The following is a 13060-nucleotide window of genomic DNA, read 5'->3' on the forward strand; positions in this document are numbered from 1 at the left end:
GGGCACTCATAACATACAGTACCTAGACATTCAAAATAAGCAGCTCTACCAGGAATAGAACATGAAAGATCCATGGATAAGCTGCTGATCCACAAAGCAGATAATCCTTTTGCTTTCATTAGTGTAACTTTTGGAGGAGGCTCCCCACAGATTCAGAGCCAGCCCAGCATTAACCACACAAAGAGAAACAGAGTGGATCCTGTGCTAATATTGGGAAAACCAGGCAACAGGACTCATTTGGGGCCTTTATTGTAAAAACATGCCCCAGCTTTCCCAAGATAACCAAGAGTGCCTCCAGAAATATTTCTCCAGGCCATCTATATGGACACAGGTTCTGCCCATGTTCAGGGCTCAGAGATATAATGCAGACATTCACCAAATCACAGAAAATGAAGGAGACCCCAGGGCTGTTCCTGATATCAAGGTAAGGTGATCTCCACAATCCATGATCCTTTCCTGTCAAGGGAAAGTGTTTACCCGGAAAGAATATAAAACTATACTCAAGCTTTAGTGCCATTGCTCACTTAATGTTTTATCAAAAATGTTTTCAAACCATCCCCAAGGGAAATCTAGAACCTAGATGATAATTACCTGATCTATCTAGTTTTCTCCAATCTAAACAGATCCCCTTTACCAAAATAAATTATTAATTTTTGGTTTTTTGTTTGCTTGTTTCCGATGATAACATTCAACAAATCTAGACAGATTTTGTGGCTATTAGTGTTAGCCCTAGGATATCTTTCTCTGATATAAATATTATATCCCATATAATAATGAAATAAAAATTGTAGACCACTTTCTACAAAAAATTCCTTGGGAAAAAAACTGATAAACTAAAAACATAAGAACATTAAGGAGCTAAGGGGTGTTTTTTCCAAATTCAAAGTTTCCAAAGGTGAATTTCCTAAGCATGAGTTTCTATCAGTAGGTAATAACATTATTTCTCCAAAGAGTGACAGTTTTCCTGCTGGATGTTGTGTGTATATTTGAAGAAAATACAGTTTGATTCTGTAAATCCTCTTAGCTATTAATAGAACCACCTCGTAAAAGGTTACTTGGCATAGAATATGGACATGTGTTAATGTCTAACGAGCAATGAACACACTCAAAATTAAATGCTGCAAAACTATAAAACTGTTCAAATACTTTAACACCTGAAAATTCACCTGTTCTTTTGCCACGGCTCATATCCTGATATTATTATTTATTTGCAAATTCTTTATATAATTCTCTACGTCTGCCCTTTCTCCTAATGTTATTTTAACCATTTGGCACAAGTGGAGGGGAAAAAAATAAAAATAAAAAGGGTCAACACAAAGCTTTTTCTGTAAAAATATATGGACCTGTTCTTTTGAGCTTTCAGACATATGTGAACAAATAACACATGAATTCCCACACCACCTATTATCATCTAAGCACTAAGAGTTTAGCAAGCTGCAATGAAATGGGATGTAGTGTCCAAGAGTCCTGAATTAATGGACATCTTAATGTAGGCAACACATGCAAAAGATATTTCTAAAAGACAGAATGTGGAGGCTACTTTGAGGAAACAGAGCAACAACAACAAATATACCCATTGTATGGTGCATATGTATGCTGTTGTATATGTGTGTATGTATATGCACCCACGCACACATATATATAATTTCAAAGTTCTAACTGTCTTGAGAAGGTATGCTCTAAGTGGAATCAAAGACAAATAAAATGCAAAAATATTTAAGAATCAGTATTACACCTTCCCATGGCATCCTGGAATCGACCACACATGCTGGTGCTGGGCAGCCTAACTTCTATCCTAACCTCACTAACCTGTTAACAGGTTCCAGTCTGTACAGCAGCAGCTGAGGGTAGAAGGAAGCCATCCAGTTGGGATGCTACTGGCTCCTTCACTCAGTTTTTGCCTTTTGAAAAAATCTTTTTATATTGCATTTGAATACAGAAAGAGGAGACATGTGCCTCTTCTAGCAAATGTAAGGATGGAAACACTCAACTAATTTTGAGTCTGCAGATATCATTGAATCCTTACTAACTGCAAAACCTTGGGCTAGGAGCCATAGGGAATAAATAGAAAAAGCAAGATATGCTCCCTCCTTTCTAGAGACTTACTGTATATTGAGAAAGACAAACATATAGCATATTATCAGCATGACTCATGTCAATAATATAAGATACCTACATAATTGTACATTCTTTCAATCAGTAAGATATTAGGGGAGGAATATGATCACTATGGGGTAAGACAATTGAAGAAGCCCAGTGTTAGAGTGAAAGCAGTGAAATCTAAGGTAGACGTGAAATAATGTCTAAGAACATATATAGAGGCAGAAAAAGGGAACGTGAGCTAAAATGTATCTAGACGTCAAGGGGTCAGTCAGAAATTCTCCAAAAATCCTCAACCTAAGTTTTGCAGTCCATGCAAAAATTACCCCCAAATATAACATGGGCTTAAATTTACAACTACATGGAAAACTATAGAACTTTTAGGAAAAAAATGGAAGAAAATCTTTATGAGGTAGGGCTAGGTGAAGAGTACACAGACACCAAAAATTCATGATCCGTTCAAGAAAAAAAATCAATAAATAAGACTTCATTAGAATCTAAAAAACTTTTGCCCTGCCAAAGACTCTATTGAGAGGATAAAAGACAGCATACAGACGGCAGGAAAATACTTTCACCCCCATGTCTGCCAAACACCTTGAACCTAGAATAATTCTCAAAACTCAAGAGTAAAAGACAAACAATCCAACAAGAATATGGGCAAAAGACATGAACAGCCATTTTACTGAAGAGAATATGCAGATGTCAAATAAATATATGAAAAGATAGTCAACATTGTTAGCCATTAGGAGATGCAAATTAAAATCACAGTGAAATATGACTACACACCCAGAAGAATGGCTAAAATGGAAAAAAACAGTGGCTATAAAAATGGCTAGAATTGCTAAAATGGCTAAAATTGTGACAACACCAACTGCTGGAAAGGATGCAGAGAAACTGCATCCTTTACATCCTGATAGGAAAGTAAAATAGTACAGCCAATCTGGAAAACAACTTGGCAGTTTCTCATAAAACTGAAGATACAACTGCCATATGGTCTAGCAATTTCACCATTAGCATTTATCCCAGAGAAATGAAAACCTACATTTACACCAACCCTGTATGCCAATGTCCACAGCTGCTTTATTTGTAATAGTCAAAAACCAGAAACAACCCAAAAGCCCTTCAAGGGATGAATGATTAAAAAAACTGTGGTACATCCATACTATGGAATCCTATGAAGCCACCAGAAGGAATGAACTACTAATACACGAAACAACTTGATAGACTTCAGGGAATGGTGGTGAGTGGGGGAGAAAAAGCCAATTCCAAAAAGTCACACACTATATATATGTGTATGATTCTATATAAGCCACTCTTTTTTTTTTCTTTGAGACGGAGTCTTGCTCTGTCGCCCAGGCTGGAGTGCAGTGGGGCGATCTCGGCTCACTGCAACCTCTGCCTCCTGGGTTCAAGCGATTCTCTCACCTCTGCCTCCCGAGCAGCTAGGACTACAGGCATGCGGCACCACACCCAGCTAATTTTTGTATTTTTAGTAGAGACAGGGTTTCACCATGTTGGTCAGGCTGATCTTGAACTCCTGACCACAGGTGATCCGCCCACCTTGGCCTCTCAAAGTGCTGGGATTACTGACATAAGTCACCATGCCCAGCCTATATAAGCCACTCTTGAAATAAAATTATAGACATAGAGAACAGATTCATGGTTGCCAAAGATTAGGGATTAGGTAGGGTGGTGGATATAGCTACAAAGGGGTCATACTTTAAAGGGAGCCTGGTGGTGATGAACCAGTTCTGTGTCTTGACTGCAGTGGCAGCTACACACATTACATGTGTAATGTGCTAAAATTGCATGAAACTATACACGTGCACACACAGAAATGAGTGAAATCTGAATAAGCTCTGTGAATGGTACCAATGTCTTTTCCTGGTTTTGATATTGTTCTTCAGTTATGCAGTCTCTATTGAGAGAAACTGGGTGATCGGTACACAGGACCACTCTGTACATTCTGTGTATGTGATTTCCTATGACTATAGCATTATTTCAAAATAAACAATTTTAAAAAGCAAACCTCTAAAGGCAGGTTAAACTGACAATATGACACACAAATCACCTACATTTATTGTTGTGGTTATTCCAGTTGTTCTTTTCATTTGGCTCCTTGGGTTAATGGCATTGATGTGGTCTGACCTGTTTTAAAACAAGTTTGGATATACTATTGGTTGCATATGTGAAGCCAGCTGAGAGGTGATTTGAACCTGGATTTTCTGACACTGATTTCAATAAGTACTTGATAGCTTCTGACAGTGATTTAAAAAGTGGACTGTAGTTTCCTGGGCTTGAAGCCAGTCTTCTTCATAGTACTTTCTGTATGATTTCTGCCCAAAATACTCCAACATGGGCCACTAATTTACTACAAAATAAACTACAAAATCCCACGCACCTGCACATACACTCACACACTTGTCTTCATCAGATTATTTATTTATTTTTCAATTTTTTTTTTTTTTTAAAGACTCAGTCTTGCTCCGCTGCCCAGGCTGGAGTGCAGTGACATGATCTCAGCTGACTGCAACCTCTGCCTCCCGGGTTCAAGTGATTCTCCTGCCTCAGCCTCCCAACTAGCTGGGACTAAAGACACCCACAATTACCCCCAGCTACTTTTTTTTGTATTTTTGGTACAGACAGGGTTTCACCATGTTGGCTGGGCTGGTCACAAACTCCTGACCTCATGTGATCCACCTGCCTTGGCCTCCCAAAGGGCTGAGCTTACAGGCATGAGCCACCGTGCCTGGCTGACCAGATTTTTTTTTTTCTTCCATCAGGATTTTTGTTTCCTTTCAGGGCAAGAATGCAAGTGGGAGGGCGGGTGAACTCTAGGCCAGCAGTTTTTCTAGACAATCGACATGAGGAAGAGAAAGCATTACAGCTGCTCTAGTGAGAAGTCAACTCTGTAAATATAGATATATATGTTTATGTGTGTGCATTCTTTCTCAATAATAAACATGGTCAGAGCTTAGACAAGAGAGCTGTTTCCACAAGGTTATTTTTCAGCCCATTCCAAAGTCAATGCCCTTCTGAAAGTGTGGGCTTCTAAGTGCTCTGCTCTTCCAGACATGTGATCCCTTGAGCAGCTGATCAAAGCACTTATTTTGAGACCTTATACATAGAAATGAGAAAATAAATCTCAAGGCACCGAAGGGCAGCTACAAAGACAATGGAGCCTTGTGTGATGAAAATGATAGAGGAAAGAAGAAAGGAAAAACAGCTTAGTAAGAGAGCAATTATGCCTGTTGGCCAAACACCTTACCATTAGTGTATTCAGAAGACAGAATTATTCTGTCCTGCCTCCATTTGTGAAAGAGTAAGTTCACTGAGAAGAATAAAGTTGTTTCTTATTTTCCTGAAGGCGCTCCGAAAATAATTCCATAGTAATTAGTTTAACACTTGAGATGTTCACAAACCTATTGAGGAAAAGGCTCATTTGGAAGTCAGCCATACTTCTGTCTGCCGTGGCTAGCATGTACATGTTCAGTGGCCGTCTCCTCTGGCACGTGCTGCAGGGTCTTCCCAAGTGAGGCCAAGGGGATGTGGCTCCACAGGCCTTGTGGCTCAGGGCCTTGGGTTCTCAGTGAGCAGTACTTACATGGTCTTCCTTTGATGGAGACCATAAGGAAGACCTTGGGTATGCTCTTTGGGAAAGTGAAAAAAGGTCTTCAATTATTCAGCCTCTAAGCTCATAGAACCCAGGACAATCCATGTGATATTAAGAACAAAACAAAGAGGGGGGATAGAGAAAGGGAAGATGTTGGTCAAAGGGCACAAAGTATCAGTGAGATGAGAGAAATAAATTTTAGTGATCTATTCTACAGTATGGTGACTGTAGTTAACACAGCTTGATCATCCCTAATCTGAAAGTCCAAAATGCAAAATGCTCCAAAATCTGAAACTTTTTAAGTGCAGATATGACATTCAAAAGGAATGCTCATTGGAGCATTTCAGATTCGGATTTTTAGATTCGGGATGCTGAACCAGTAAATATAATGCAAATATTCCAAAAGCTGAAAAAAATCTGAAATCCAAAACACTTCTGGTTCCAAACATTTTGTTTAAGGAATACTCAGCTTGTAATCATGTATATTTCAAAGTTGCAAAAAAGCAAATTTTTAACTGTCTCATCACAAAAAAAAAAATAGATGAGGTGATGGCTATGTTAGCTTTATTTAAGGTTTCTACCATGTATACAAATATTAAAACAGCACATTGTACCCCATAAATATATGCAATTATTATGTGTGAATTTAAAATAAAAATAAAAAAATAAAATAAAATAAAATAGTGTTTCAGCTTGTCATAAAAGGTACTTATTATCATCCCAGAGACTATTCTTATATAGCTAACTTGGACAATCCCTTACATTAATTAAGCACCTAAGATATCAGCTAATGCCTTTCAAAGTAATAAATGAAGTGGTGATCAATTTAAAAGTAAATGGCGGCCAGATGTGGTGGCTCACATCTGTAGTCCCAGCATTTGGGATTACACTGGCAGCCTTCACCACACCATCCACTGGGCTCTAATCTGAGCACCTGTACACTCCACTTACAATTCTGATTAAGAATCTGAACAGGAAAAATGGAAAACCATTCTATCAATGAAACAGACTAGTATCTCACTGAGGTAAGGCCCGCAGAAGAGGTCATAAATAGAAAACTCAGGTGACTATAAATAAAAAGTAAAGCATTCTTTATATCAGAAATGGATGCATATATACATATATATATATACACACACACACATCCTTTTAAAAACCTATACATACACATACCTGAAAGAAAGCATAATGTGTATTTGTGCTTTTCAGATATACTTTGGCTTGAAAAAAGTCAATGTAATATTGCAGAGAGCCAGAGGTGGCATTGCTGAAGAAAGAGAGGCAGGGAAGAGTGAAAAGGAGATGGCACGTGATACTGATTCACCCTGGAGGTTTTAGAAACAATTGAGACGCCCCCAAGCAGGGAAGGTGGAGAAGGGTCTCCGGTGATCAGCTGGGGCAAGCTCAAAAGATTATTTGCTGCAGTTAATGTGGCCCCATTTTTTTTAACCTGTAGGCCATGTCCAATGCCTCCTTGACTGTCGGAAAAATATCCAGCAATGGAACTGGGGTTATGTTTAAAAAAAAAAAAACGCAGGGGGTGGGGCAGAGGAAGTGGGAAGTACTGAAAGGGTTTTCAGAAGAGAGATGTGATCTTTGATTTGCCTTAAAATAATCCAGGGGAGGAGGAAAGTAGGAGTGTAAAAGATAATGCAGACTTGACAATGTGTTGTTAATTATTGGAACTGGGTGATGGATATGAGGGTTCATGAAGATAGTCACTCACTTTTTTTGTATTTTGAAAATTAACATAATACATTTCTTTTTAAGAATCCCAAAGACTAGAGCTTACGATGTACCTTTAAATTTAAATAACAAACAAACTTTTCATGTTCTATTTATACACCACAGTGGGAGCTGTTGTGTATGCTATCTAGCAAACATTCAGTAACTGCACAAATCATCTTGACCTTTTGGGGAATTTTAAATGGCAAAAAAAATCCCATATGAAAATCAAAGAAGCATACTGCAAAAATCCTGGCTAGCTTTAGTATACTGGTTTGTTTGTCTTTTCACTGATTTTACAACTCTCAGATTTTAAATGGTTTTAATAGTTACGGAAAAATATATCTAGTATCATTTCCATTGTTCAAAAGGTCTCATAAAATCATGCTGGCTTCCCTGCTGAAATCAAGACAGTCTTCACAAAGCCACAGAATCACTGCAAATGCTTTAGAAAATTTACATTAAAGTTTTACCCTCTTGCAAGATAAAGATGTGAATAAACTATATTGGGAACCTCAGGGAGTGTATTAGTCCGTTTTCATACTGCTGTGAAGAAATACCCGAGACTGGTTGATATATAAATAAAAAGAGGTTTAACGGACTCACAGTTCCACATAACTGAGGAGGCCTCACAATCATGGTGGAAGGCAAAGGAGGAGCAAAGGCACGTCTTACATGGTGGCAGGCAAGAAAGCGAGTGGAGGGGGACTGCCCTTTATAAAGCCATCGGATCTTGTGAGACTTATTCACTATTATGAGAATAGCATGGGAGAAACCCACCCCCACTATTCAATTACCTCCCACTGGGTCCCTTCCACGACATATGGGGAATATGGGAGCTACAATTCAAGATAAGATTTTGGTGGGGACACAGCCAAACCATATCAGGGAGTAAACTTGTTTTTCTAGGTTCTCTAGAAACCATTTAATTCCATTCTGTGAGAAAAGGTGATCCAAATCAAGCTTGTGTCATTAAAGAGTTTATTTTAGAAACATCTATAGAATGGTTTTACAGCTCCTGCATTTAAAATGACTGAAAAATGAAATTTTAAGATGAAGCAAATATGTTAAAAGGATAATCGTTTAAACCATATAGTGACAACTGGAATATATTCAAATATTCAAGAAAGAAACCCAAATCACAGACTACAAAAGTAATTTGATTTGACATCAACTATGTAACCAAATATGTTTTCCCATAAGACTATATTTGGCTTATATGATTTCGAATTCTCAACACTAAAAATTGTAAGGATTTATATTCAAGTGATAGATCATTCTAAGAACTTTTATTCAAAATAAGACTGGAAATGAACTAAAATATGCAAGATACTGTCTCAACACATTTTTGTAACTGTCTGTTCAAATTGCATGTGACTAGAAGACAAAAGGAAATAGCAAGGAGGCAGGAGGCTAGCAGCCCAGGAACCTCGGACCAGGAATCTGTGGAAGATGCTAGAAAGACAGTTTAACACCAGCAAACTGCCTCTAATAGCTGTGACTCCATGTTCTCATTCCAAATTCCCAGGAGAGAGGATCTGGCCCAGTATAGATGTGGTCTCTGTCTCAAGATCCAGCAGCCCTGCTGGGCGTGGTGGGTCATACCTGTAATCCCAGCACTCTGGGAGGCCGAGACAGGTGGATCACTTGACCTCAGGAGTTCGAGACCAGCCTGGCCAACATGGTGAAACCCCATCTCTACTAAAAAATACAAAAATTAGCTGGGTATGGTGGCACATGCCTGTAATCCCAGCTACTCAGGAGGCTGAGGCAGGAGAATTGCCTGAACCCAGGAGGCAGAGGCTACAGTGAGCCAAGATCGCACCACTGCACTCTAGCCTGGGCAACAGAGTGAGACCCTGTCTCCAAAAAAAAAAAAAGATCAGCCCTAGCTGTTCTTTAGGTTGTAAGACAATCTTAAGCGGTTGTCCAGCACATATTTTGAGTGATTGCAACTTTAAACCAGCTTATGGGATTCCAAAATCAATGATGACACCTGAAGTAGACAGCCCTGATTTAGATATTTGAGGCCTGGCATTTTTATATCTATCACTCACAAGCTTTGTAATCACGCCTCAGAGATAATTCTACACATCTTCTCTGTTTATCTCCTATTCCCACCACCAGACATTCTGCAAAGTATCTGTGGATGAGCCCCACAAAACTAAAGTCTAGAGTCAGCAGACCCTCAGCCCCTAGGGGACACAAGCCGTGAAGTTCTTGTGTGACCCTCTGTCCTCTGTTGAGTCAGCGTGACCCAGTGTGGGTCATCGGATAAACACCCACACTGATAAATGAATATTTTTACCTGTAAGTTATCAACAAAATATATAGATTGTGTGAAGCTGCATAAAAATAGTTGAGCAAAATATGACCAAATGAATAAAACATTACTTGAAAGAAATGATCAAAGCAGTTGATATTACCAATGTCACACTGCATTTCCGAATTCTGTAATAAATCTGCTCTCTCTGCTTCTGTGAGTTGTATTTAAGGCTTTCATCTGTGACCATTTGCCCAGAGGATCACGTTCTGAAGGATATATTTTTGAAGTTTTCATTTGAGGAGAAAGTATTATTACCATCAACATCATATCAGGAGGACACACAGTTAATTTTACAGAGAGTTTTGTTGAAGAACGAGTTTGCTGGATTAAAAAGTAAGCTTATGATCAACAAATAAAATCCAGGTACTATTGCTTCCTTTTTTCTGTTTTTGCCTTGTCTTAAAAATACCTGCACCTGATTATTTTTACCAACTTATTAGCATCATTAAGTTCTGTAAGCTTCCCCTTTCCCAGAGCTGCAGTTTTGGAGAAGCGACACATCTCCCATCATTTGTTGGCCCGTGGGGAGTCCAAGCTTTGGGGGGCCAACCATTGCCCCACATGGATTCTTTGCTACCCTGAAGATAAGCAGAGTGAAGCTGAGGAGGGTGTGAGGAACAGGAGGCAAAGGAGGGTCCCTCAGGCCCCTGGTCGTTAGCCTGGACCAAACTAGAAGTTAAGAGAAGTTTGCCTCCCCTCTCTCTCACCCACCCCTCACCTTGGACTTTTTGCCAACATCTACAGACATACCCTAGGAACCTCATTCTCTCATTCTGGCCTAGTTTCTCCCTTTAAAAAAAGAAAGAAAAGTTCAAATTCAAATGCACTTAGATGTAAATGAATTCATACATCACTCCTGCTCATGAAATCTACAGGGAACACTCATTAGATCCACAAGAATGAACCTGAGTAGTGTAATTTGGACCATATAAAATCTGAGCAGGTGGGAAACTTGGGGTTCGGGGCTACTTCCAGCCCCTCCTCAGAAGCCACACTCCAGCGTGATGCAAATCCCGCTGGCTTCTACTTCTGATCACAGAGAAGGTGCAGCATTCCTTGGTTCTGTCTTCACTTCAAAACCTCCTCCTTTATAAAAAATTAGCTGGAGGGCTAGGCATGGTGGCTCATCCCTGTAATGCCAGCACTTTAGGAGGCCAGTAGTTTGGGGCCAGCCTGGACAACAAAGAGAGATCCAGTCTCCACAAGAAAATTTAAAAATTAGCTGCGTGAGTGGCACGTGCCCCTAAGTCCTAGCTACTCAGGAGGCTGAGGCATGAGGATTGCTTGAGCCCAGGAGTTAGAGACTGCAGTGAGCTATGATCATGCCACTACACTCCAGCCTGAGTGATAGAGTGAGACCCTATCTCTAAAAAGAAAAGAAAATCTCCTCCTTTTCTAAGCAGTTTTGGCCAAAAGCCAGGTTATAGTTCTGCTTGGTTTATCCATCAGAAATGGGCTGGGTTTTTAGATACACGAAATCACAAGGGGAGGGGGAAATGAATGCCTTTGGGTTTTAGGAAATCGGGAACCAGAGCGCTCATGACATTTTCTTTTCTTTTCTTTTCTTTTTGAGATGGAGTTTCGCTCTTGTTGCTCAGGCTGGAGTACAATGGCGCGATCTTGGCTCACCACAACCTCTGCCACCCGGTTCAAGGGATTCTTCTGCCTCAGCCTCCCGAGTAGCTGGGATTACAGGCATGTGCCACCATGCCCGGCTAATTTTGTATTTTTAGTAGAGACGGGGTCTCTCCATGTTGGTCAGGCTGGTCTCAAACTCCCAACATCAGGTGATCCGCCCACCTCGGCCTCCCAAAATGTTGGGATTACAGGTGTGAGCCACCGCACCCGGCCATGACATTTTCAAATTCCTTCTCCCTGAGTCAAGATTCAGAGCTCATTGCTCCCTTCTTGGAATACAGCCCTCCACCTCACTCCCAGAAGCAATAAGCATTCTCAGGGGCCCAAGAGCAGATGGGCTCTTCTTTGCTAATGCTTTTTAAAGGCAGGGAGTAGAACAATGGCAAATGGTGACATCTGGTGGAAATCCAAGCACTGCAGCACTTCGAACCAGTACGACTTGAGGCTCAGTTGTAACTAACTGAAGTCTGAGTACTTGAAGATGTCCTTTTTTACCAAGTGAAAAGCTCAGTGATATCACCCTTTTGGCTGACACAGGTACACATTGCCACCAAGCAGGATGATGACATAAAGGGAAATGTCTTTGAAATGCCAAGAATTGGTTTCTGAATTCAGGTCTAAGTTGTATTTCATTCTCTGAGTCTTCATTTTATTTTATTTTATTTTTTTGGCAGAGTCTCACTTTGCCACCCAGGCTGGAGTGCAATGGCACCATCTCAGCTCACTGCAACCTCTGCTTCCCGGGTTCAAGCAATTCTCCTGTCTCAGCCTCCCAAGTACCTGGGACTACAGGCTCATGCCACCACACCCAGCTAATTTTTTTGTATTTTTAGTAGAGACAGGGTTTCACCATGTTAGCCAGGATGGTCTCAATCTCCTGACCTCGTGATCTGCCCTCCTCGGCCTCCCAAAGTGGTGGGATTACAGGCATGACATTTTATCTTCTATAAAATCAAGACAATAATACTTTTCACATTCAATTTGAATGGGTTGCTTTGAAAAAAATCAAATGAGACAAGGTATGTAAAAATGCTGGTAAACTATAAAGACATGGGCTTTTTAAAAAAACTCAGATCATGGTGGCTCACGCCTGTAATCCCAGCACTTTGGGAGGCCAAGGCAGGTGGATCACTTGAGGTCAATCAGGAGTTCAAGACCAGCCTGGCCAACATGGTGAAACCCCGTCTCTACAAAAATACAAAAAAAATTAGCTAGGCATGATGGCGAGTGCCTGTAATCCCAGCTACTCAGGAGGCTGAGGCAGGAGAATAGCTTGAACCCAGGAGTTGGAGGTTGCAGTGAGCTGAGACTGTGCCATTGCACTCCAGCCTGGCGACTGAGCAAGACTCCATTAAAAAAAAAAAAAAAAAAAACTCAGATACTTTGAGTTTTTCTTTTAAAAGCCTGCATCGGTGAGTCCAGCTTTCCATTAGCCCTGTGCTGCCTCCCGGGAACCCCTTGGAACCCTATGGGCTGGGTTTGTAGCCAGTTTCTCCCATAATAGTTGTTAATCTATTTATCTCCATCTACAGATGGACCTCGCACCTACTGGGCACAGAGTAAGAGCCCAGTTAATATTGATTGGCCAGTTGATTAGTAGATCTAGAAATGCATTATTTCCCTAATTTTTTTCCACCGTGTGGATGAAACAAGATTTC

General features: G+C 40.3%; 1 protein-coding gene across 1 annotated transcript in view; it reads left to right on the forward strand.

The window, feature by feature from the left end:
* The first annotated feature begins 259 nt into the window (after positions 1-259).
* The window catches only part of RGS20 (regulator of G protein signaling 20), a 108258-nt gene continuing 95457 nt past the window's right edge, over positions 260-13060 (forward strand). Inside the window, exon 1 of the mRNA XM_054561622.2 lies at positions 260-424. Within this exon, the coding sequence (XP_054417597.2) occupies positions 260-424 (165 nt within the window). The remainder of the gene's footprint in view (positions 425-13060) is intronic.

This window comes from Pongo abelii, chromosome 7 (assembly GCF_028885655.2).
Source record: "Pongo abelii isolate AG06213 chromosome 7, NHGRI_mPonAbe1-v2.0_pri, whole genome shotgun sequence".
NCBI classification, from domain to species: domain Eukaryota; kingdom Metazoa; phylum Chordata; class Mammalia; order Primates; family Hominidae; genus Pongo; species Pongo abelii.